Raw genomic sequence first — 27,019 nt, 5'->3', positions numbered from 1 at the left:
AACACAGCTACAGTATATGAAACACAGCTACAGTATATGAAACACAGTATATGAAACACAGCTACAGTATATAAAACACAGCTACAGTATATGAAACACAGCTACAGTATATGAAACACAGCTACAGAATATGAAACACAGCTGCAGTATATGAAACACAGTATATGAAACACAGTATATGAAACACAGTATATGAAACACAGCTACAGTATATGAAACACAGTATATGAAACACAGTATATGAAACACAGCTACAGTATATAAAACACAGCTACAGTATATGAAACACAGCTACAGTATATGAAACACAGCTACAGTATATGAAACACAGCTACAGTATATAAAACACAGCTACAGTATATAAAACACAGCTACAGTATATGAAACACAGCTACAGTATATGAAACACAGCTACAGTATATGAAACACAGCTGCAGTATATGAAACACAGTATATGAAACACAGCTACAGTATATGAAACACAGTATATGAAACACAGTATATGAAACACAGCTACAGTATATAAAACACAGCTACAGTATATGAAACACAGCTACAGTATATGAAACACAGCTACAGTATATAAAACACAGCTACAGTATATAAAACACAGCTAGAGTATGTGAAACACAGTATATGAAACACAGCTACAGTATATAAAACACAGCTACAGTATATGAAACACAGCTACAGTATATGAAACACAGCTACAGTATATGAAACACAGCTACAGTATATGAAACACAGCTACAGTATATGAAACACAGCTACAGTATATGAAACACAGCTACAGTATATAAAACACAGCTACAGTATATGAAACACAGCTACAGTATATGAAACACAGCTACAGTATATGAAACACAGCTGCAGTATATGAAACACAGTATATGAAACACAGCTACAGTATATGAAACACAGTATATGAAACACAGTATATGAAACACAGCTACAGTATATAAAACACAGCTACAGTATATGAAACACAGCTACAGTATATGAAACACAGCTACAGTATATGAAACACAGCTACAGTATATAAAACACAGCTACAGTATATAAAACACAGCTAGAGTATATGAAACACAGTATATGAAACACAGTATATGAAACACAGCTACAGTATATAAAACACAGCTACAGTATATGAAACACAGCTACAGTATATGAAACACAGCTACAGTATATGAAACACAGCTACAGTATATGAAACACAGCTACAGTATATGAAACACAGCTACAGTATATGAAACACAGCTGCAGTATATGAAACACAGTATATGAAACACAGCTACAGTATATGAAACACAGTATATGAAACACAGTATATGAAACACAGCTACAGTATATAAAACACAGCTACAGTATATGAAACACAGCTACAGTATATGAAACACAGCTACAGTATATGAAACACAGCTACAGTATATAAAACACAGCTACAGTATATAAAACACAGCTAGAGTATATGAAACACAGTATATGAAACACAGTATATGAAACACAGCTACAGTATATGAAACACAGCTACAGTATATAAAACACAGCTACAGTATATAAAACACAGCTACAGTATATAAAACACAGCTACAGTATATAAAACACAGCTACAGTATATGAAACACAGCTACAGTATATGAAACACAGCTACAGTATATGAAACACAGCTACAGTATATGAAACACAGCTACAGTATATAAAACACAGCTACAGTATATGAAACACATCTACAGTATATGAAACACAGCTACAGTATATGAAACACAGCTACAGTATATAAAACACAGCTACAGTATATAAAACACAGCTAGAGTATATGAAACACAGTATATGAAACACAATATATGAAACACAGCTACAGTATATAAAACACAGCTACAGTATATAAAACACAGCTACAGTATATAAAACACAGCTAGAGTATATGAAACACAGCTACAGTATATGAAACACAGCTGCAGTATATAAAACACAGCTACAGTATATGAAACACAGCTACAGTATATGAAACACAGCTACAGTATATGAAACACAGCTGCAGTATATAAAACACAGCTACAGTATATGAAACACAGTATATGAAACACAGTATATGAAACACAGCTACAGTATATAAAACACAGCTACAGTATATAAAACACAGCTACAGTATATAAAACACAGCTACAGTATATAAAACACAGCTACAGTATATAAAACACAGCTACAGTATATAAAACACAGCTACAGTATATAAAACACAGCTACAGTATATAAAACACAGCTACAGTATATAAAACACAGCTACAGTATATAAAACACAGCTAGAGTATATAAAACACAGCTACAGTATATGAAACACAGCTACAGTATATGAAACACAGCTGCAGTATATGAAACACAGATACAGTATATGAAACACAGCTGCAGTATATAAAACACAGCTACAGTATATAAAACACAGCTAGAGTATATGAAACACAGTATATGAAACACAGTATATGAAACACAGCTACAGTATATGAAACACAGCTACAGTATATGAAACACAGCTACAGTATATAAAACACAGCTACAGTATATGAAACACAGTATATGAAACACAGTATATGAAACACAGCTACAGTATATAAAACACAGCTACAGTATATAAAACACAGCTAGAGTATATGAAACACAGTATATGAAACACAGTATATGAAACACAGCTACAGTATATGAAACACAGCTACAGTATATGAAACACAGCTACAGTATATGAAACACAGCTACAGTATATAAAACACAGCTACAGTATATAAAACACAGCTAGAGTATATGAAACACAGTATATGAAACACAGTATATGAAACACAGCTACAGTATATGAAACACAGCTACAGTATATGAAACACAGCTACAGTATATGAAACACAGCTACAGTATATGAAACACAGTATATGAAACACAGTATATTAAACACAGCTACAGTATATGAAACACATCTACAGTATATGAAACACAGCTACAGTATATGAAACACATCTACAGTATATGAAACACAGCTACAGTATATAAAACACAGCTACAGTATATGAAACACAGCTACAGTATATGAAACACAGCTACAGTATATAAAACACAGCTACAGTATATGAAACACAGCTACAGTATATAAAACACAGCTAGAGTATATGAAACACAGTATATGAAACACAGTATATAAAACACAGCTACAGTATATGAAACACAGCTACAGTATATGAAACACAGTATATGAAACACAGCTACAGTATATGAAACACAGCTACAGTATATGAAACACAGCTACAGTATATGAAACACAGCTACAGTATATAAAACACAGCTACAGTATATGAAACACAGCTACAGTATATAAAACACAGCTAGAGTATATGAAACACAGCTACAGTATATGAAACACAGCTACAGTATATAAAAGACAGCTACAGTATATAAAACACAGCTAGAGTATATGAAACACAGTATATGAAACACAGTATATGAAACACAGCTACAGTATATGAAACACAGCTACAGTATATGAAACACAGTATATGAAACACAGTATATGAAACACAGCTACAGTATATGAAACACAGCTACAGTATATAAAACACAGCTACAGTATATAAAACACAGCTAGAGTATATGAAACACAGTATATGAAACACAGTATATGAAACACAGCTACAGTATATGAAACACAGCTACAGTATATAAAACACAGCTACAGTATATAAAACACAGCTACAGTATATAAAACACAGCTACAGTATATGAAACACAGCTACAGTATATGAAACACAGCTACAGTATATGAAACACAGCTGCAGTATATAAAACACAGCTACAGTATATGAAACACAGTATATGAAACACAGTATATGAAACACAGCTACAGTATATGAAACACAGCTGCAGTATATGAAACACAGCTACAGTATATGAAACACAGCTGCAGTATATAAAACACAGCTAGAGTATATGAAACACAGTATATGAAACACAGTATATGAAACACAGCTACAGTATATGAAACACAGCTACAGTATATGAAACACAGCTACAGTATATAAAACACAGCTACAGTATATGAAACACAGTATATGAAACACAGTATATGAAACACAGCTACAGTATATAAAATACAGCTACAGTATATAAAACACAGCTAGAGTATATGAAACACAGTATATGAAACACAGTATATGAAACACAGCTACAGTATATGAAACACAGCTACAGTATATGAAACACAGCTACAGTATATGAAACACAGCTACAGTATATAAAACACAGCTACAGTATATAAAACACAGCTAGAGTATATGAAACACAGTATATGAAACACAGTATATGAAACACAGCTACAGTATATGAAACACAGCTACAGTATATGAAACACAGCTACAGTATATGAAACACAGCTACAGTATATGAAACACAGTATATGAAACACAGTATATGAAACACAGTATATGAAACACAGCTACAGTATATGAAACACATCTACAGTATATGAAACACAGCTACAGTATATAAAACACATCTACAGTATATGAAACACAGCTAGAGTATATGAAACACAGTATATGAAACACAGCTAGAGTATATGAAACACAGCTACAGTATATGAAACACAGCTACAGTATATAAAACACAGCTACAGTATATGAAACACAGCTACAGTATATAAAACACAGCTAGAGTATATGAAACACAGTATATGAAACACAGTATATGAAACACAGCTACAGTATATGAAACACAGCTACAGTATATGAAACACAGTATATGAAACACAGCTACTGTATATGAAACACAGCTACAGTATATGAAACACAGCTACAGTATATGAAACACAGCTACAGTATATAAAACACAGCTACAGTATATGAAACACAGCTACAGTATATAAAACACAGCTAGAGTATATGAAACACAGCTACAGTATATGAAACACAGCTACAGTATATAAAACACAGCTACAGTATATAAAACACAGCTAGAGTATATGAAACACAGTATATGAAACACAGTATATGAAACACAGCTACAGTATCTGAAACACAGCTACAGTATATGAAACACAGTATATGAAACACAGTATATGAAACACAGCAACAGTATATGAAACACAGCTACAGTATATAAAACACAGCTACAGTATATAAAACACAGCTAGAGTATATGAAACACAGTATATGAAACACAGTATATGAAACACAGCTACAGTATATGAAACACAGCTACAGTATATAAAACACAGCTACAGTATATGAAACACAGCTACAGTATATGAAACACAGCTACAGTATATGAAACACAGCTACAGTATATAAAACACAGCTACAGTATATGAAACACAGCTACAGTATATGAAACACAGTATATGAAACACAGCTACAGTATATGAAACACAGCTACAGTATATGAAACACAGCTACAGTATATGAAACACAGCTACAGTATATAAAACACAGCTACAGTATATGAAACACAGCTACAGTATATGAAACACAGCTAGAGTATATGAAACACAGCTACAGTATATAAAACACAGCTACAGTATATGAAACACAGCTACAGTATATAAAACACAGCTACAGTATATGAAACACAGCTACAGTATATGAAACACAGTATATGAAACACAGCTACAGTATATAAAACACAGCTACAGTATATAAAACACAGCTACAGTATATGAAACACAGCTACAGTATATGAAACACAGCTACAGTATATAAAACACAGCTACAGTATATGAAACACAGCTACAGTATATGAAACACAGCTACAGTATATGAAACACAGCTACAGTATATAAAACACAGCTACAGTATATGAAACACAGCTACAGTATATGAAACACAGCTACAGAATATGAAACACAGCTACAGTATATGAAACACAGCTACAGTATATGAAACACAGCTACAGTATATGAAACACAGCTACAGTATATAAAACACAGCTACAGTATATGAAACACAGCTACAGTATATGAAACACAGCTAGAGTATATGAAACACAGCTACAGTATATAAAACACAGCTACAGTATATGAAACACAGCTACAGTATATGAAACACAGCTACAGTATATAAAACACAGCTACAGTATATGAAATGATCTCAAACAGTACTTGAACCCGAGTATGGGAGGGGTAGAAGTTGTCCTAGTTGAAAGTCTGCTCCTCTGCATTAATGGAGCTCATTTATCTGAAAATCGAAGTGGAGGAAGGGCAAAAGGATGGAATAGGGCAGGATGGAGGGATGGAGGGGGGAGGGATGGAGGGGGGATGGGGGAGTGGAGGGATGGAGGGGGGATAGAGGGGGAGGGATGGAGGGGGGATGGAGGGATGGAGGGATGGAGGGGGAGGGATGGAGGGGGGATGGAGGGATGGAGGGGGATGGAGGGGGGAGGGATGGAGGGGGGATGGGAGAGTGGAGGGATGGATGGGGGATGGGGGAGTGGAGGGATGGAGGGGGGATGGAGGGGGAGGGATGGAGGAGGGATGGAGGGATGGAGGGGGGATGGAGGGATGGAGGGGGGATGGGGGAGTGGAGGGATGGAGGGATGGAGGGGGGATGGAGGGATGGAGGGATGGACGGGGGATGGATGGATGGGGGATGGGGGATGGGGGAGTGGAGGGATGGAGGGATGGACGGGGGATGGATGGATGGGGGATGGGGGAGTGGAGGGATGGAGGGATGGAGGGGGGATGGGGGAGTGGAGGGATGGAAGGATGGAGGGGGAGGGATGGAGGAGGGATGGAGGGATGGAGGGGAAATGGAGGGGGGATGGAGGGGGGATGGATGGATGGGGGATGGGGGAGTGGAGGGATGGAGGGGGGATGGGGGAGTGGAGGGATGGGGGGATAGAGGGGGAGGGATGGAGGGGGGATGGAGGGATGGAGGGGGATGGAGGGGGGAGGGATGGAGGGGGGATGGGGGAGTGGAGGGATGGATGGGGGATGAGGGGGAGGGATGGAGGAGGGATGGAGGGGGGATGGAGGGGGGATGGAGGGGGGATGGGGGAGTGGAGGGATGGAGGGGGGATGGGGGATGGGGGGATGGAGGGATGGAGGGGGGATGGGGGAGTGGAGGGATGGAGGGGGGATGGGAGAGTGGAGGGATGGAGGGATGGAGGGGGGATGGAGGGATGGAGGGATGGAGGGATGGATGGGGGATGAATGGATGGGGGATGGGGGAGTGGAGGGATGGAGGGATGGATGGGGGATGGGGGAGTGGAGGGATGGAGGGATAGAGGGGGGATGGGGGAGTGGAGGGATGGAGGGGGGATGGAGGGATGGAAGGGGGATGGAGGGGGGATGGGGGAGTGGAGGGATGGAAGGGGATGGAGGGATAGAGGGGGGATGGGGGAGTGGAGGGATGGAGGGGGGATGGGGGAGTGGAGGGATGGAGGGATGGATGGGGGAGTGGAGGGATGGAGGGGGGATGGAGGGATAGAGGGGGGATGGGGGAGTGGAGGGATGGAGGGGGGATGGGGGAGTGGAGGGATGGAGGGATGGATGGGGGAGTGGAGGGATGGAGGGATGGAGGGGGGAGTGGAGGGATGGAGGGGGGATGGAGGGATGGAAGGGGGATGGAGGGATGGAGGGGAGATGGGGGAGTGGAGGGATGGAGGGGGGACGGAGGGGGGGTGGGGGGATGGAGAGATGGAGGGGGGGTGGGGGGATGGAGGAGCTTTTTACGTGCCCCATCAAAATGCCACTACCCTCTTCTCTCCTTCAGGAGTTTGTCATTTTAGGTCACCTTGGTAGAGGGGTAAGCGTCTGTGCGTGTGTTTGTGTGCGTGTTTGAATGTGTTTATGTGTGTCAGTACCATGCCGGTTCAGAAAATGTTCAGGAGGAGGAGAGACAGGAAGGTTCAAGTCAATAATGTAGAGAAGGGGGTTGAGGATGGAATTATGAGAGACTAATGCAGCCGGATAGGAGAGACTAATGCAGCCAGATATGAGAGACTGATGCAGCCGGATATGAGAGACTAATGCAGCAGGATATGAGAGACTAATGCAGCAGGATATGAGAGACTAATGCAGCAGGATATGAGAGACTAATGCAGCAGGATATGAGAGACTAATGCAGCCGGATATGAGAGACTAATGCAGCAGGATAGGAGAGACTAATGCAGCCGGATATGAGAGACTAATGCAGCAGGATATGAGAGACTAATGCAGCCGGATGTGAGAGACTAATGCAGCCGGATATGAGGGGATCAAATAAATAGTTTAGAAGAACAGAATGATCTCAGAGTGTTATCCATGGTCTCCTCAATCCTCTCCTTCTTCCCCAGGGAACATAGAATACAGCTGTCCGGCAACAAACGAGTGTGAGATCACCAAGAGGAGACGCAAATCCTGCCAGGCTTGTCGTTTCATGAAGTGTCTCAAAGTAGGCATGCTCAAAGAGGGTGAGTTCACATCCCATTTGTCTCTGTCTCTCTCTCGCTCTCGCTCTCTCTCTCTGTCTCTCTCTGTCTCTCTCTCTGTCTCTTTCTGTCTCTCTCTCTCTCTCTTTCTCTCTCTGTCTCTCTCTCTGTCTGTCTCTCTCTCTCTCTCTGTCTCTCTCTCTCTCTCTTTCTCTCTCTGTCTCTCTCTCTGTCTGTCTGTCTCTCTGTCTCTCTCTGTCTCTCTCTCTCTGTCTCTGTCTCTCTCAATTCAATGGGGTTTTATTGGCATGGGAAATGTGTTGACATTGCCAAAGAAAGTGAAATAAACAATAAACAAAATAGAGAAGACATTCTCTCTCTCTTTCTGTCTGCTCTCTCTCTCTCTCTCTCTCTCACTCTCTCTCTGTCTGTCTGTTCTCTCCCCCTCTCTATCTCTGCTTTGTCCCAGCTTATTGATCCACTAAATGCTTTCCGAACATCCCAAGTCACTTCCTGCTTGTGTTGTTGCTCCTGCAGTGAAGGGCCAATGGAAATACAGGGGGGAAATCTAGTCAATAGATTTTTTTTAGGTGGCAGAGTAGCTTAGTCCTTTCCTGTTACAGTTTCCTTGGAAGTGTTATGGGTTTACACATAATGTTGACCGGTATAAGTATGTGGACCTGCGGCACTTGTGGCTGTAATTCAACTCAACACAATTTTTCAATACTACTGTCATACTGTATATGGTTTAATATGAAAAGCTAATTTGGGTGGTTTATTTCCAATTTCTCTTGTAACACTCAGTTGTGTGAAGAACAAATCCTGGTTGTGTCTCAAATGGCCCCCTCTGGCACCAAAGGACTCAATGGGGCTTCATATGGCTCTATAGGGCTTCATAGGGCTCCATAGGGCGTCATAGGGCTCCATGGGGCTTCATAGGGCTCCATAGGGCTCCATAGGGTTTCATAGGGCTTCATAGGGCTCCATGGGGCTTCATAGGGCTCCATAGGGCTCCATAGGGTTTCATAGGGCTCCATAGGGTTTCATAGGGCTCCATATGGTCTAAAGTAGTGCACTATTTAGGGAACAAGCTGCCATTTCAGGTACCGCCCACAAACAATAAACCACATCACAGTCCCCTAACAATAAACCACATCACAGTCATTGTAAATATACACCACTATGAACACTTTCCAGTTCCACATGTCATGGCACCAGCCAACCAGCCAACAGACAGACAGACAGTTAAATACTGTCTAGTTATGTGGAGCCAGATCATGTGTCAATTTATTGGTAGCCTTCCACCAATAAGCCTATAACCCACCTTTAACAACATAGCTGTGTGTCTGTCAGTAAGCCTATAACCCACCTTGAACAACATAGCTGTTTGTACATCAGTGGGCATATAACCCACCTTTAACAACATAGCTGTGTGTCCATCAAAAAATAAACTAGGCCTTCCACAGATACGCTTTTGTTCTGTCATAACCACCCTATGATTTACCCCAACCACCCCACCGGTTTCCATCTAACCACCCGCTCTCATGTTTCCTTCATCAGTCTGATGTCTCCATCCCCCCCACCCCAGCAAGAAGGGCGCTGGCCAGCCGTAGCTTTAACCGCGGGCCAGAACAAATGAAGCTCAGAAATTAACCTCATGTGATTAGCGAGTGCTGATGGGGAGAATCTGTGGGTATTGTCTATATAGCAGGTCGGACTAACCCCTCGATGCAGACAATAAGAGTGTGCCTCTGCCTCGGCCCGGCTGCCTCTGCCCCGGCCCGGCTGCCTCGGCCCCGGCTGCCTCTGACTCGGCCCGGCTGCCTCTGCCCCGGCCCGGCTGCATCTGCCCCGGCCCGGCTGCCTCGGCCCCGGCTGCCTCTGCCCCGGCCCGGCTGCCTCTGCCCCGGCCCGGCTGCCTCTGCCCCGGCCCGGCTGCCTCTGCCCCGGCCCGGCTGCCTCTCACTACTAGGGGTACCTGTCACGGATCCCTCCGGAACTTTCATCACCTACACCTGTCCCCTGTTTCCACTGATTAGTACTTGTATAAGTATGCCCCTTGGTTTCCGTTGTCTGTCCATTATTGTCACAATGTCCAGTGGGGCGTGTGAGTACCTGTGCTGTGTGTTTTGGGCTTTCGTTCCCTTGTGGATTGTGCAGGTGATTACGGGTCTCGTCCCGTTGTGTTAAATCATTGTGCGCGTGTGTTATTTATTCGAGGTACTCCTCGCTCTTTTGTTTTTGGGTTTCAACCCTGTGTTTTTTGTAAAGTGTTTGTTTGTTCTTCGCCCCCGTGTATTTACAGGGCACGCCTAAAACCCCTATTACGCATTCCTGCGCCTGTCTCCCGAATCATTTGTCCCAACGTTAACAGCGCCAGCCTGGTATCGTATCAAAACCATTTTTATTTGTTACATGCAGCAGGTGAAGACTTAAACACAAGCCCTTAACGAACAATGCAGTTCAAGAAATAGAGTTAAGAAAATATTTACTGTAAAAATGTTATAAAATAAAAATAAAATGTATTAATAATAACAAGGCTATATACAGGGGGTACCGGTACCGGGTCAATGTGGAGGCTATATACAGGGGGTACCGGTACCGGGTCAATGTGGAGGCTATATACAGGGGGTACCGGTACCGGGTCAATGTGGAGGCTATATACAGGGGGTACCGGTACCGGGTCAATGTGGAGGCTATATACAGGGGGTGCCGGTACCGGGTCAATGTGGAGGCTATATACAGGGGGTGCCGGTACCGGGTCAATGTGGAGGCTATATACAGGGGGTGCCGGTACCGGGTCAATGTGGAGGCTATATACAGGGGGTGCCGGTACCGGGTCAATGTGGAGGCTATATACAGGAGGTTCCGGTACCGGGTCAATGTGGAGGCTATATACAGGGGGTGCCGGTACCGGGTCAATGTGGAGGCTATATACAGGGAGTGCCGGTACCGGGTCAATGTGCTGGGGTACAGGTTAGTCGAGGTAATTTGTAAAGTGACGGTAGCAGAGAGAACAGTCTATGAGTTGGGTGACTTGAGTCTTTGACATTTTTTGGGGGTCTTCCTCTGACATCGCCTATTGTATATACAGTAGGTCCTGGATGGCAGGAATCTTGGCCCCAGCAATGTATTGGGCCGTTCACACTACCATCTGTAGCGCCTTACAGTCAGATGCCGAGCAGTTTCCATACCAGGCGGTGATGCAACCATGCTCTCGATGGTGAATCTGTAGAACATTTTGAGGATCTGGGGCCCCATGCCAAATCTTTTCAGTCTCCGTAGGGGGAAAAGTTGTTGTCGTGCACTCTTCGCAAATGTCTAGGTGTGTTTGGACCATGATAGTTCATTCAGGAACCAATATACTCAGTCAGTTAGGAAAGCTAAGGCTAGCTTTTTCAAACAGAAATTTGCATCCTGTAGCACTAATTCCAAAAAGTTCTGGGACACTGTAAAGTCCATGGAGAATAAGAGCACCTCCTCCCAGCTGCCCACTGCACTGAGGATAAGCATTTTGCTACGGCTGGCCATGCTTTCCACTTGGCTAACCCAACCCTGGCCAACATCTCAGCACCCCCTGCAGCAACTTGCCCAAGCCCCCCCACCCCCCGCTTCCTCTTCACCCAAATCCAGACAGTTCTGGATTTGGGTGAAAGAGATGCAAAATCTGGATCCCTACAAATCAACTGGGCTAGACAATCTGGACCCTCTCTTTCTAAAATTATCCACCAAATTGTTGCAACCTCTATTACTAGCCTATTCAACCTCTCTTCCGTGTCGTCTGAGATCCCCAAAGATTGGAAAGCTGCCGCGGTCATCCCCCTCTTCAAAGGGGGAGATACTCTAGACCCAAACTGCTATAGACCTATATCCATCCTACCCTGCTTTTTTAAATCTTCGAAAGCCAAGTGAACAAAGAAATCACCGACCATTTCGAATCCCACTGTATCTTCTCCGCTGTGCAATCTGGTTTCCGAGCTGGTCATGGGTGCACCTCAGCCATGCTCAAGGTCCTAAACGATATCATCACGGCCATCGATAAAAGACAGTACTGTGCAGCCATCTTCATCGACTTGGCCAAAGCTTGATAAACTACATTTTCAGAGTAGCTTCCCCAACACTGACCTCCAAGGTCAGTGATGATAGAACGTATGAGAAAAGATATCTTACATTTTCTAAATGTATTTCATATATTTCCACCAAGAGGTTGGTTATTGCTGTCCCCAGTCCACCTGACCGTGCTGCTGCTCCAGTTTCAACTGTTCTGCCTTATTATTATTTGACCCTGCTGGTCATTTATGAACATTTGAACATCTTGGCCATGTTCTGTTATAATCTCCACCCGGCACAGCCAGAAGAGGACTGGCCACCCCACATAGCCTGGTTCCTCTCTAGGTTTCTTCCTAGGTTTTGGCCTTTCTAGGGAGTTTTTCCTAGCCACCGTGCTTCTACACCTGCATTGCTTGCTGTTTGGGGTTTTAGGCTGGGTTTCTGTACAGCACTTTGAGATATCAGCTGATGTACGAAGGGCTATATAAATACATTTGATTTGATTTTGATTTGATATAAGCTTCTGCTCTAAGCTAAGGGGATCTGATTTTTAAAGGGTCAGGTGCTTGGGTTCTAGCATTCTAGGAAACATTAAACCTCTTGACTGACTTGAACAAAGCCCATGTATTGAAAGGAAGTGAAAGACAGAGAGCAGAGGGAGAAAGACACACACACATACCTATTTCTGCCCGGACCAGGGCGTGGTGTCTTCAACAGTAGTGGTTAGTGGTCGGTACCAGGGGGTGGTGTCTCCAACAGTAGTGGTTAGTGGTCGGTACCAGGGGGTGGTGTCTCCAACAGTAGTGGTTAGTGGTCGGTACCAGGGGGTGGTGTCTCCAACAGTAGTGGTTAGTGGTCGGTACCAGGGGGTGGTGTCTCCAACAGTAGTGGTTAGTGGTCGGTACCAGGGGGTGGTGTCTCCAACAGTAGTGGTTAGTGGTCAGTACCAGGGGGTGGTGTCGTCAACAGTAGTGGTTAGTGGTCGGTACCAGGGGGTGGTGTCTCCAACAGTAGTGGTTAGTGGTCGGTACCAGGGTGTGGTGTCTCCAACAGTAGTGGTTAGTGGTCGGTACCAGGGGGTGGTGTCTCCAACAGTAGTGGTTAGTGGTCGGTGCCAGGGGGTTGTGTCTCCAACAGTAGTGGTTAGTGGTCGGTACCAGGGGGTGGTGTCTCCAACAGTAGTGGTTAGTGGTCGGTACCAGGGGGTGGTGTCTTCAACAGTAGTGGTTAGTGGTCGGTACCAGGGGGTGGTGTCTCCAACAGTAGTGGTTAGTGGTCAGTACCAGGGGGTGGTGTCTTCAACAGTAGTGGTTAGTGGTCGGTACCAGGGGGTGGTGTCTCCAACAGTAGTGGTTAGTGGTCGGTACCAGGGAGTGGTGTCTCCAACAGTAGTGGTTAGTGGTCGGTACCAGGGGGTGGTGTCTATCCTCTGAGATTGTTATAAAACCTAATCAAAATCAGTAAATAAATGTAGGGCTCAATTGATGAGGAGACCAGCGGTACCTGCATTTCCAACAAGTCTCCTTAATGAAAGGTTGTGTGTGTGTGTGTGTGTGTGTGTGTGTGTGTGTGTGTGTGTGTGTGTGTGTGTGTGTGTGTGTGTGTGAGGAAAGGGTGTATAGTTTTGTGCGACCTTGTGTGTGTGTGTGTGTGTGTGTGTGCCTTTGTGTGTGTTGCGCACGAGGACAAAATCAATGAGGACGATGGAGGATGGAGGACATTACAGATTACTGACTTTCTTAGAAAATCAGGCTGCTGATACTTCTGTCGCGGGCCAGACAGAGCGCTGCCAGACCCGAGGTGTGTTAAACAAGGGAAATAGTTTCTGAACGTTGGCTAACATTTTAAATGTGTCAGCTAACAGTCTGAGAAGGTAGTGTGTGTCTGTTTTGGGTCTAACTGTCACCATAAATAATCCTGTGGCCATGTAGGCTTCTGTTAGTACTAGGAATAGCAAAGTACATTGCAACTAAATTATTTTTTGCTGAAAAGTCACAATTATTCTGACAAAAATAATCTGTTTGATGTTTCACTGTAACATTTTGTAATATTAATTAAAATCGTCCAATTGAAATAGTTTCTCGGAAACATGTTCGCCGTAAACAGAAGCCTTGTTCCGTTTGCGGCCACTGGTCTGGACAGACAGGCTTGGTCTGTGAGATGACCGACAGGGGCGGCAGGGGCGGACTGGCCATAGGGCATTTCGGGCAAAAGCCAGATGGGCTGGTCTATTCTTAGTCCAGGGGGCCTGTCTAACTTGGCGGTTAGGCACAAAATGACCATTATTTGGCTTATATCGGGGGCCTCTAGGTGGGAAAATGGGCCTGTGTGTGGGGTCTCTAGGAAAGAAATGAGCCGGAGTGTAAGAAACGCCCGGGCCGATGTCTGGTTCCAGTCCTTCCCTTGTTCGCTAGAGTTCAGTCTGGTAAAAGGTCACAGGACTCAATGGAAAATATGTCACTTAATTATAACTTGCAAGGAGGTATTGCCAGGAGACCAGCTATCTGTACTGACCAGGAGACCAGCGATCTGTACTGACCAGGAGACCAGCTATCTGTAGCTACCAGGAGACCAGCTATCTGTAGCTACCAGGAGACCAGCTATCTGTACTGACCAGGAGACCAGCTATCTGTACTGACCAGGTGAGCAGCTATCTGTACTGACCAGGTGAGCAGCTATCTGTACTGACCAGGAGACCAGCTATCTGTACTGACCAGGAGACCAGCTATCTGTACTGACCAGGAGACCAGCTATCTGTAGCTACCAGGAGACCAGCTATCTGTACCAACCAGGAGACCAGCTGTACTGACCAGGAGACAAGCTATCTGTAGCTACCAGGGGACCAGCTATCTGTAGCTTCCAGGAGACCAGCTATCTGTATTGACCAGGAGACCAGCTGTACTGACCAGGAGACAAGCTATCTGTAGCTACCAGGGGACCATCTATCTGTAGCTACCAGGAGACCAGCTAGCTGTACTTACCTGGAGATCAGCTATCTGTACTGACCAGGAGACCAGCAATCTGTAGCTACCAGGAGACCAGCTATCTGTACTGACCAGGAGACCAGCTATCTGTACTACCAGGAGACCAGCTATCTGTACTACCAGGAGATCAGCTATCTGTAGCTACCAGGAGACCAGCTATCTGTACTGACCAGGAGACCAGCTATCTGTACTACCAGGAGATCAGCTATCTGTAGCTACCAGGAGACCAGCTATCTGTACTGACCAGGAGACCAGCTATCTGTACTACCAGGAGACCAGCTATCTGTAGCTACCAGGAGACCAGCTATCTGTAGCTACCAGGAGACCAGCTATCTGTACTGACCAGGAGACCAGCTATCTGTAGCTACTAGGAGACCAGATATCTGTAGCTACCAGGAGACCAGCTATCTGTAGCTACCAGGAGACCAGAAATCTGTACTACCAGGAGACCAGCTATCTGTACTGACCAGGAGACCAGCTTTCTGTACTGACCAGGACACCAGCAGTCTGTACTGACTAGGAGACCAGCTATCTTTACTGACTAGGAGACCAGCTATCTGTACTGACTAGGAGACCAGCTATCTGTACTGACTAGGAGACCAGCAATCTGTACTGACCAGGAGACCAGCTATCTGTAGCTACCAGGAGACCAGCTATCTGTACTGACCAGGAGACCAGCTATCTGTACTGACCAGGAGACCAGATATCTGTACTGACCAGGAGACCAGCTGTACTGACCAGGAGACCAGCTATCTGTAGCTTATGTCAGAATCGTATCACCTAAGCATGCTGGGATGTTAATTGCTTAATTAACTCAGGAACCACCCCTCTGTGGAAGCACCTGAGTTCAATATACTTTCTATCCCTCATTTCATCAAGTGTTTCCTTTATTTTGTCAGTTACATGTAGGTATTTTTGTCAGGACAACGTCATTTAGCGTGGGGTCAACTGGTCCAACTCATTGATCTCTCAACACGCGTCAGATAGCACTGGTTAATTCTGTCTTTGATGTAATATATCTTGTTCTTGCAGTGTGTTTGAGTATTTTCGTACAAATTCATGAATTAATCTAGGCAGACTACACTCTACACCCTAAACCCTACACCAAAAACCTACACCATACACCCTAAAACCTACACACTAAACCCTATACCCTACACCCTAAACCCTACACCCCACAAACTATACCCTAAACCCTAAATTCTACATCCCAAACCATACACTCTAAACCCTACACTGTAATCTCACCCTCCTCCTGGACCACAGATAAGAATCAGCCTAGTCTGTTGTAAGCAGACATGAACAGGGGAGTAACATTGGGGCCTTTTTCTCCCCACCCCTCACTCTCTTTATTTCTCTCTCTCCCCATCTCTCTCTGTCTCTCTGTCTCTCTGTCTCTCTCCCCATCTCTCTCTGTCTCTCTGTCTCTCTGTCTCTCTCTCTCCCTCTCTTTCTTTCTTTCTCTCTCTCTCTCTCCCCATCTCGCTCTCTCTCTCCCCCCATCTCTCTCTCTCTCTCCCCCATCTCTCTCTCTCTCTCTCCCCCATCTCTCTCTCTCTCTCTCTCTCCCCCATCTCTCTCTCTCTCTCTCTCTCTCTCCCCCATCTCTCTCTCTCTCCCCCATCTCTCTCTCTCTCCCTCTCTCTCTCTCTCTCTGTCTCTCTCTATCTCTCTCTCCCTCTTTCTTTTTTTTTCTCTCTCTCTCTCTCCCCATCTCTCTCTCTCTCTCCCCATCTCTCTCTCTCTCTCTCTCTCTCTCTCTCTCTCTCTCTCTCTCTCTCTCCCTCTCTTTCTTTCTCTCTCTCCCTCCAGCCAGAAACACAGAAGGTTATTAAAGTAATATCCAATATCCAGACTCTGTCAAGCCTGTTCCTGATCGATAGATGAACCAATACAGTGAGATCGTGTGCTGTAGAATCATTGATGCTGTCTCTGCACGAGTCTGTGATCTCCTACACCACATCCACCCAAATGTTTCTGAATCCCACTTCCTGATAACAAGCTATGTTGATATCTTCCTTTACTTTAGCCCGATCACTGAAATACTTTTTTTTTGTTATAGCAAAATAAAAAGCAGTTTAGAGTTAGCTTGTAAGCTCCGACTCACAGCTGCACACTCATAGCAGGAGTGTGAAAAAAAACCCAGACGAGGCTACTACTTCCCATTGGTCGACAGACAGACAGACGGACGGACAGACAGACCTGCCTGTCCGTCAGCACAGTGGTCAGCATCTATGTGGCCTTTAGGGGTGTTGAACGACCATGCACTTGGCCTGTCACACACACACACACACACACACACACACACACACAGCCTGGTTGGGCCTGTCCTCACTGCAGTGACAGGTGATAGATCAGACACAGCAGCTAACATGTGTTCCTCTGAAGACTGGGATTTAGGGAGGTGTTGACCCCTTTACACACACAGACACACACACACACACATACAAGCACGCAATCACACTGAAAACCAGTTCTCAACACCATGACTGTGAACACCACGCACGCACGCACGCACACACACACACACACACCCTGGCAGTGTGAACACACACGCGGTAATGCTCCATCTGGACATGGAGAGTGGGACCTGAAGTGTAAAACAAGGTTGTCAGAATTGTCGTGGGAGAACAACTCTGGCTTTGTCTTGCCTGTTTGGGGAAGCAGGTGGGAGGCCATCTCGTCCCTCGCTCACCTCCCCTCCCTCCAGCCCCCTGGGATTAAACAGATGCTGTCACACGCTTTGGTTGATCTGATGTTGACAGGGTAGTGGGTCTGTGTCACAAATGACAACCTATTCTCTATATAATGACAACCTATTCTCTATATAATAGTACTTATTCTCTCTATAATGACAACCTATTCCCTATGTAATAGTACTTATTCCCTATATAATGACAACCTATTCCCTATATAATGACAACCTATTCCCTATATAATGACAACCTATTCTATTCCCTATATAATAGTACTTATTCCCTATATAATGACAACCTATTCCCTATATAATGACAACCTGTTCCCTATATAATGACCACCTATTCCCTATATAATGACAACCTATTCCCTATATAATGACAGCCTATTCCCTATATAATGACAGCCTATTCCCTATATAATGACAACCTATTCTCTATATAATGACAGCCTATTCCCTATATAATAGTACTTATTCTCTATATAATGACAACCTATTCCCTATATAATGACAACCTATTCCCTATATAATGACAGCCTATTCCCTATATAATGACAACCTATTCTCTATATAATGACAGCCTATTCCCTATATAATAGTACTTATTCTCTATATAATGACAACCTATTCCCTATATAATGACAACCTATTCCCTGTATAATGACAGCCTATTCCCTATATAATGACAGCCTATTCCCTATATAATGACAACCTATTCTCTATATAATGACAGCCTATTCCCTATATAATAGTACTTATTCTCTATATAATGACCACCTATTCCCTAAATAATGACAACCTATTCCCTATATAATGACAACCTATTCCCTATATAATGACAACCTGTTCCCTATATAATGACAACCTATTCTCTATATAATGACAACCTATTCCCTATATAATGACCACCTATTCCCTATATAATGACAGCCTATTCCCTATATATTGACAACCTATTCTCTATATAATGACAACCTATTCCCTATATAATGACAACCTATTCCCTATATAATGACAACCTATTCCCTATATAATGACAACCTGTTCCCTATATAATGACAACCTATTCCCTATATAATGACAGCCTATTCCCTATATAATGACAACCTATTCTATTCCCTATATAATGACATCCTATTCCCTATATAATGACAACCTATTCCCTATATAATGACAACCTATTCCCTATATAATGACCACCTATTCCCTATATAATAGTACTTATTCCCTATATAATGACAACCTATTCTCTATATAATGACAACCTATTCCCTGTATAATGACAACCTATTCCCTATAGAATGACAACCTATTCTATTCTCTATATAATGACATCCTATTCCCTATATAATGACAACCTATTCTATTCTCTATATAATGACATCCTATTCCCTATATAATGACAACCTATTCCCTATATAATGACAACCTATTCTATTCTCTATATAATGACATCCTATTCCCTATATAATGACAACCTATTCTATTCTCTATATAATGACATCCTATTCCCTATATAATGACAACCTATTCTATTCTCTATATAATGACATCCTATTCCCTATATAATGACAACCTATTCCCTATATAATGACAACCTATTCTCTATATAATGACAACCTATTCTCTATATAATGACAACCTATTCTCTATATAATGACAGCCTATTCCCTATATAATGACAGCCTATTCCCTATATAATGACAACCTATTCTATTCTCTATATAATGACATCCTATTCCCTATATAATGACAACCTATTCTATTCTCTATATAATGACATCCTATTCTCTATATAATGACAACCTATTCCCTATATAATGACAGCCTATTCCCTATATAATGACAACCTATTCTATTCTCTATATAATGACAACCTATTCCCTATATAATAGTACTTATTCTCTATATAATGACAACCTATTCCCTATATAATGACAACCTATTCTCTATATAATGACAACCTATTCCCTATATAATGACCACCTATTCCCTATATAATGACAACCTATTCCCTATATAATGACAACCTATTCTCTATATAATGACAACCTATTCCCTATATAATGACAGCCTATTCCCTATATAATGACAACCTATTCTATTCTCTATATAATGACAACCTATTCTATTCTCTATATAATGACATCCTATTCTCTATATAATGACAACCTATTCCCTATATAATGACAGCCTATTCCCTATATAATGACAACCTATTCTATTCTCTATATAATGACAACCTATTCCCTATATAATAGTACTTATTCCCTATATAATGACAACCTATTCTCTATATAATGACAACCTATTCTCTATATAATGACAACCTATTCCCTATATAATGACAACCTATTCCCTATATAATGACAACCTATTCTCTATATAATGACAACCTATTCCCTATATAATGACCACCTATTCCCTATATAATGACAACCTATTCTCTATATAATGACAACCTATTCTCTATATAATGACCACCTATTCTCTATATAATGACAACCTATTCTCTATATAATGACAAACTATTCCCTATATAATGACAACCTATTCTATTCTCTATATAATGACAACCTATTCTCTATATAATGACAACCTATTCTCTATATAATGACCACCTATTCCCTATATAATGACAACCTATTCCCTATATAATGACAGCCTATTCTCTATATAATGACAGCCTATTCCCTATATAATGACAACCTATTCTCTATATAATGACAACCTATTCTCTATATAATGACAACCTATTCCCTAAATAATGACAACCTATTCTATTCTCTATATAATGACAACCTATTCTCTATATAATGACAACCTATTCCCTATATAATGACAGCCTATTCTCTATATAATGACAGCCTATTCCCTATATAATGACAACCTATTCTCTATATAATGACAACCTATTCTCTATATAATGACAACCTATTCCCTAAATAATGACAACCTATTCTATTCTCTATATAATGACAACCTATTCCCTATATAATGACAACCTATTCCCTATATAATGACAACCTATTCTCTATATAATGACAACCTATTCTCTATATAATGACAAACTATTCCCTATATAATGACAACCTATTCTATTCTCTATATAATGACAACCTATTCTCTATATAATGACAACCTATTCTATTCTCTATATAATGACAACCTATTCCCTATATAATGACAACCTATTCTATTCTCTATATAATGACAACCTATTCTCTATATAATGACAACCTATTCTATTCTCTATATAATGACAACCTATTCCCTATATAATGACAACCTATTCTCTATATAATGACAACCTATTCCCTATATAATGACAACCTATTCTATTCTCTATATAATGACAACCTATTCCCTATATAATGACAACCTATTCTATTCTCTATATAATGACAACCTATTCCCTATATAATGACAACCTATTCTCTATATAATGACCACCTATTCTCTATATAATGACAACCTATTCCCTATATAATGACAACCTATTCTCTATATAATGACAACCTATTCCCTATATAATGACATCCTATTCCCTATATAATGACAACCTATTCTATTCTCTATATAATGACAACCTATTCCCTATATAATGACATCCTATTCCCTATATAATGACAACCTATTCTCTATATAATGACAACCTATTCTCTATATAATGACCACCTATTCTCTATATAATGACAACCTATTCCCTATATAATGACAACCTATTCTATTCTCTATATAATGACAACCTATTCTCTATATAATGACAACCTATTCTATTCTCTATATAATGACCACCTATTCTCTATATAATGACAACCTATTCCCTATATAATGACAACCTATTCTATTCTCTATATAATGACAACCTATTCCCTATATAATGACATCCTATTCCCTATATAATGACAACCTATTCTATTCTCTATATAATGACAACCTATTCTCTATATAATGACAACCTATTCTCTATATAATGACAACCTATTCTATTCCCTATATAATGACAACCTATTCTATTCTCTATATAATGACAGCCTATTCCCTATATAATGACAGCCTATTCTCTATATAATGACATCCTATTCTCTATATAATGACAACCTATTCTCTATATAATGACAACCTATTCTCTATATAATGACAACCTATTCCCTATATAATGACATCCTATTCCCTATATAATGACAGCCTATTCCCTATATAATGACAACCTATTCCCTATATAATGACAACCTATTCCCTATATAATGACAGCCTATTCCCTATATAATGACAACCTATTCCCTATATAATGACAGCCTATTCCCTATATAATGACAACCTATTCCCTATATAATGACAACCTGTTCCCTATATAATGACAACCTATTCTCTATATAATGACAGCCTATTCTCTATATAATGACCACCTATTCCCTATATAATAGTACTTATTCCCTATATAATGACAACCTATTCCCTATATAATAGTACTTATTCCCTATATAATGACAACCTATTCTCTATATAATGACAACCTATTCTCTATATAATGACCACCTATTCCCTATATAATAGTACTTATTCCCTATATAATGACAACCTATTCTCTATATAATGACAACCTATTCTCTATATAATGACAACCTATTCTCTATATAATGACAGCCTATTCCCTATATAATGACAACCTATTCCCTATATAATGACAGCCTATTCCCTATATAATGACAACCTATTCTCTATATAATGACAACCTATTCTCTATATAATAGTACTTATTCTCTATATAATGACAACCTATTCTCTATATAATGACAACCTATTCTCTATATAATGACAACCTATTACCTATATAATGACAACCTATTCTATTCTCTATATAATGACAACCTATTCTATTCCCTATATAATGACAACCTATTCTCTATATAATGACCACCTATTCCCTATATAATGACAACCTATTCTCTATATAATGACAACCTATTCTCTATATAATGACAACCTATTCCCTATATAATGACAACCTATTCCCTATATAATGACAACCTATTCCCTATATAATGACAACCTATTCTCTATATAATGACAACCTATTCCCTATATAATAGTACTTATTCTCTATATAATGACAACCTATTCCCTATATAATAGTACTTATTCTCTATATAATGACAACCTATTCCCTATATAATGACAACCTATTCCCTATATAATGACAACCTATTCCCTATATAATGACAACCTATTCCCTATATAATGACAGCCTATTCCCTATATAATGACAACCTATTCTCTATATAATGACAACCTATTCCCTATATAATAGTACTTATTCCCTATATAATGACAACCTATTCCCTATATAATGACAACCTATTCCCTATATAATGACAACCTATTCTCTATATAATGACAACCTATTCTCTATATAATGACCACCTATTCCCTATATAATAGTACTTATTCCCTATATAATGACAACCTATTCCCTATATAATAGTACTTATTCCCTATATAATGACAACCTATTCTCTATATAATGACAACCTATTCTCTATATAATGACCACCTATTCCCTATATAATAGTACTTATTCCCTATATAATGACAACCTATTCCCTATATAATAGTACTTATTCCCTATATAATGACAACCTATTCTCTATATAATGACAACCTATTCCCTATATAATGACAACTTATTCCCTATATAATGACAGCCTATTCCCTATATAATGACAACCTATTCCCTATATAATAGTACTTATTCCCTATATAATGACAACCTATTCTCTATATAATGACAACCTATTCCCTATATAATGACAACTTATTCCCTATAGAATGACAACCTATTCTCTATATAATGACAACCTATTCCCTATATAATGACAACCTATTCCCTATATAATGACAACCTATTCTCTATATAATGACAACCTATTCTCTATATAATGACAACCTATTCCCTATATAATGACAACCTATTCCCTATATAATGACAACCTATTCCCTATATAATGACAACCTATTCCCTGTATAATGACAACCTATTCTCTATAGAATGACAACCTATTCTCTATATAATGACAACCTATTCCCTATATAATGACAACCTATTCCCTATATAATGACAACCTATTCCCTATATAATGACAACCTATTCCCTATATAATGACAACTTATTCCCTATATAATGACAACCTATTCCCTATATAATGACAACCTATTCCCTATATAATAGTACTTATTCTCTATATAATGACAACCTATTCTCTATATAATGACAACCTATTCCCTATATAATGACAACCTATTCCCTATATAATGACAACCTATTCCCTATATAATGACAACCTATTCCCTATATAATGACAACCTATTCCCTATAGAATGACAACCTATTCTCTATATAATAACAACCTATTCTCTATATAATGACAACCTGTTCCCTATAGAATGACAACCTATTCCCTATATAATGACAACCTATTCTCTATATAATGACAACCTATTCCCTATATAATGACAACCTGTTCCCTATAGAATGACAACCTATTCTCTATATAATGACAACCTGTTCCCTATATAATAGTACTTATTCCCTATAGAATGACAACCTATTCCCTATATAATGACAACCTGTTCCCTATAGAATGACAACCTATTCCCTATATAATGACAACCTGTTCCCTATAGAATGACAACCTATTCTCTATATAATGACAACCTATTCCCTATATAATAGTACTTATTCTCTATATAATGACAACCTATTCCCTATATAATGACAACCTATTCTCTATATAATGACAGCCTATTCCCTATATAATAGTACTTATTCTCTATATAATGACAACCTATTCCCTATATAATGACAACCTATTCTCTATATAATGACAACCTATTCTCTATATAATGACAACCTATTCTCTATATAATGACAACCTATTCCCTATATAATGACAACCTATTCCCTATATAATGACATCCTATTCCCTATATAATGACAACCTATTCTCTATATAATGACAACCTATTCTCTATATAATAGTACTTATTCTCTATATAATGACAACCTATTCCCTATATAATGACAACCTATTCTCTATATAATGACAACCTATTCTCTATATAATGACAACCTATTCTCTATATAATGACAGCCTATTCCCTATATAATGCATTACATTTGAGCAGGGCCCATTTGAAACGAAGCCATTGACTGTCATGCAGGCCAGGACGATGGATGGAAATGGGGTCTACGCTCCTCATCTGTCTGGCTCCTTTAAGCTCCCTCTGACCCTGCCAGCCTTCCCACCCATTCTGACACGTTCCCTAGAAACAAGTAGCCCCCAGCAGCCTGACAGGTGAGAGACTCAAAATAGTGCCCTTTCCGATGCACACACACACGCACACACACGCACGCGCACGCACGCACACACACATATTGTTTTGAGCTGAAAGGGAAGGCAGGGGACCAATGACCTAAAGATGGTTCTATATGAACACATCACACATAGACTTAGCTGAGCTCATCGCTATGCCCCTCCCACCTTCCCCCATCTCCCCTCTCACCCCCCACCTCCCCTCTCTCCCCTCTCACCCCCCACCTCCCCTCTCTCCCCTCTCACCCCCACCTCCCCTCTCTCACCCCCACCTCCCCTCTCTCCCCTCTCACCCCCACCTCCCCTCTCTCCCCCACCTCCCCCACCTCCCCTCTCTCCCCTCTCACCCCCACCTCCCCTCTCTCACCCCCACCTCCCCTCTCTCCCCTCACCTCCCACCTCCCCTCTCTCCCCTCTCACCCCCTACCTCCCCCCATCTCCCCTATCACCCCCCACCTCCCCTCTCTCCCCTATCACCCCCCACCTCCCCTCTCTCCCCTCTCTCCCCACCTCCCCTCTCTCCCCCACCTCCCCTCTCTCCCCTATCACCCCCCACCTCCCCTCTCTCCCCCACCTCCCCTCTCTCCCCTATCACCCCCCACCTCCCCTCTCTCCCCCACCTCCCCTCTCTCCCCTATCACCCCCCACCTCCCCTCTCTCCCCTATCACCCCACTCTCTCCCCTCTCACCCCCACCTCCCCTCTCTCCCCTATTACCCTCCTCTCTCCCCTCTCACCCTCCACCTCCCCTCTCACCCCCCACCTCCCCTCTCCTATCCCCACCTCCCCTCTCCTATCCCCACCTTCCCTCTCTCCCCTCTCACCCCCCTCTCTCCCCTATCACCCCCTCTCTCCCCTCTCACCCCCCAACTCCCCTCTCCTATCCCTACCTCCCCTCTCACCCCCCCACCTCCCCTCTCCTATCCCCACCTCCCCTCTCTCCCCTCTCACCCCCCACCTCCCCTCTCTCCCCTCTCCTATCCCCACCTTCCTTCTCTCACCTCTCTCCCCCCTCCTTGGTATTCATACTTCATTAGACTCCATAACCATAAGATGTTGCTAAATGCTTAAAAGATGATCTGAGCTCCTAACCCTGACTTTACAGAACTGAGTCCAACTATGGTACTGAGTCCAACTGGACTATGTTGTCTGAGCCTAAATGGGCTACAGGTCTAAGGTGTAGGAATGCGTGGAGAGGGGTGTCACAACCACAGAGATGACACACACACACGTCCCTCAGCCAGGGTCACATCCAGAGGAGGTTCTCAGTACAGAACCCTGTGACATGACAGAGGCGGTTCTCAGTACAGGACCCTGTCACATGACAGAGGCGGTTCTCAGTACAGGACCCTGTCACATGACAGAGGAGGTTCTCAGTACAGGACCCTGTCACATGACAGAGGCGGTTCTCAGTACAGGACCCTGTCACATGATAGAGGAGGTTCTCAGTACAGGACCCTGTCACATGACAAAGGAGGTTCTCAGTACAGGACCCTGTCACATGACAGAGGAGGTTCTCAGTACAGGACCCTG

The 27,019-nt window shown here is 41.7% G+C and overlaps 1 protein-coding gene across 2 annotated transcripts in view; it reads left to right on the top strand.

Moving 5' to 3' along the window:
• Window positions 1–27,019, top strand: part of LOC110521118 (steroid hormone receptor ERR2-like) — a 100,992-nt gene that overhangs the window by 48,213 nt on the left and 25,760 nt on the right. For both annotated transcript variants that reach the window (XM_036976345.1, XM_036976344.1), the window contains one exon: window positions 8,305–8,421. In XM_036976345.1, coding sequence (XP_036832240.1) covers window positions 8,305–8,421 — 117 coding nt within the window. The remainder of the gene's footprint in view (window positions 1–8,304; window positions 8,422–27,019) is intronic.

Source organism: Oncorhynchus mykiss, chromosome 4, assembly GCF_013265735.2.
Source record: "Oncorhynchus mykiss isolate Arlee chromosome 4, USDA_OmykA_1.1, whole genome shotgun sequence".
Lineage (NCBI taxonomy): Eukaryota > Metazoa > Chordata > Actinopteri > Salmoniformes > Salmonidae > Oncorhynchus > Oncorhynchus mykiss.
This window is presented reverse-complemented; position numbering and strand designations above follow the sequence as displayed.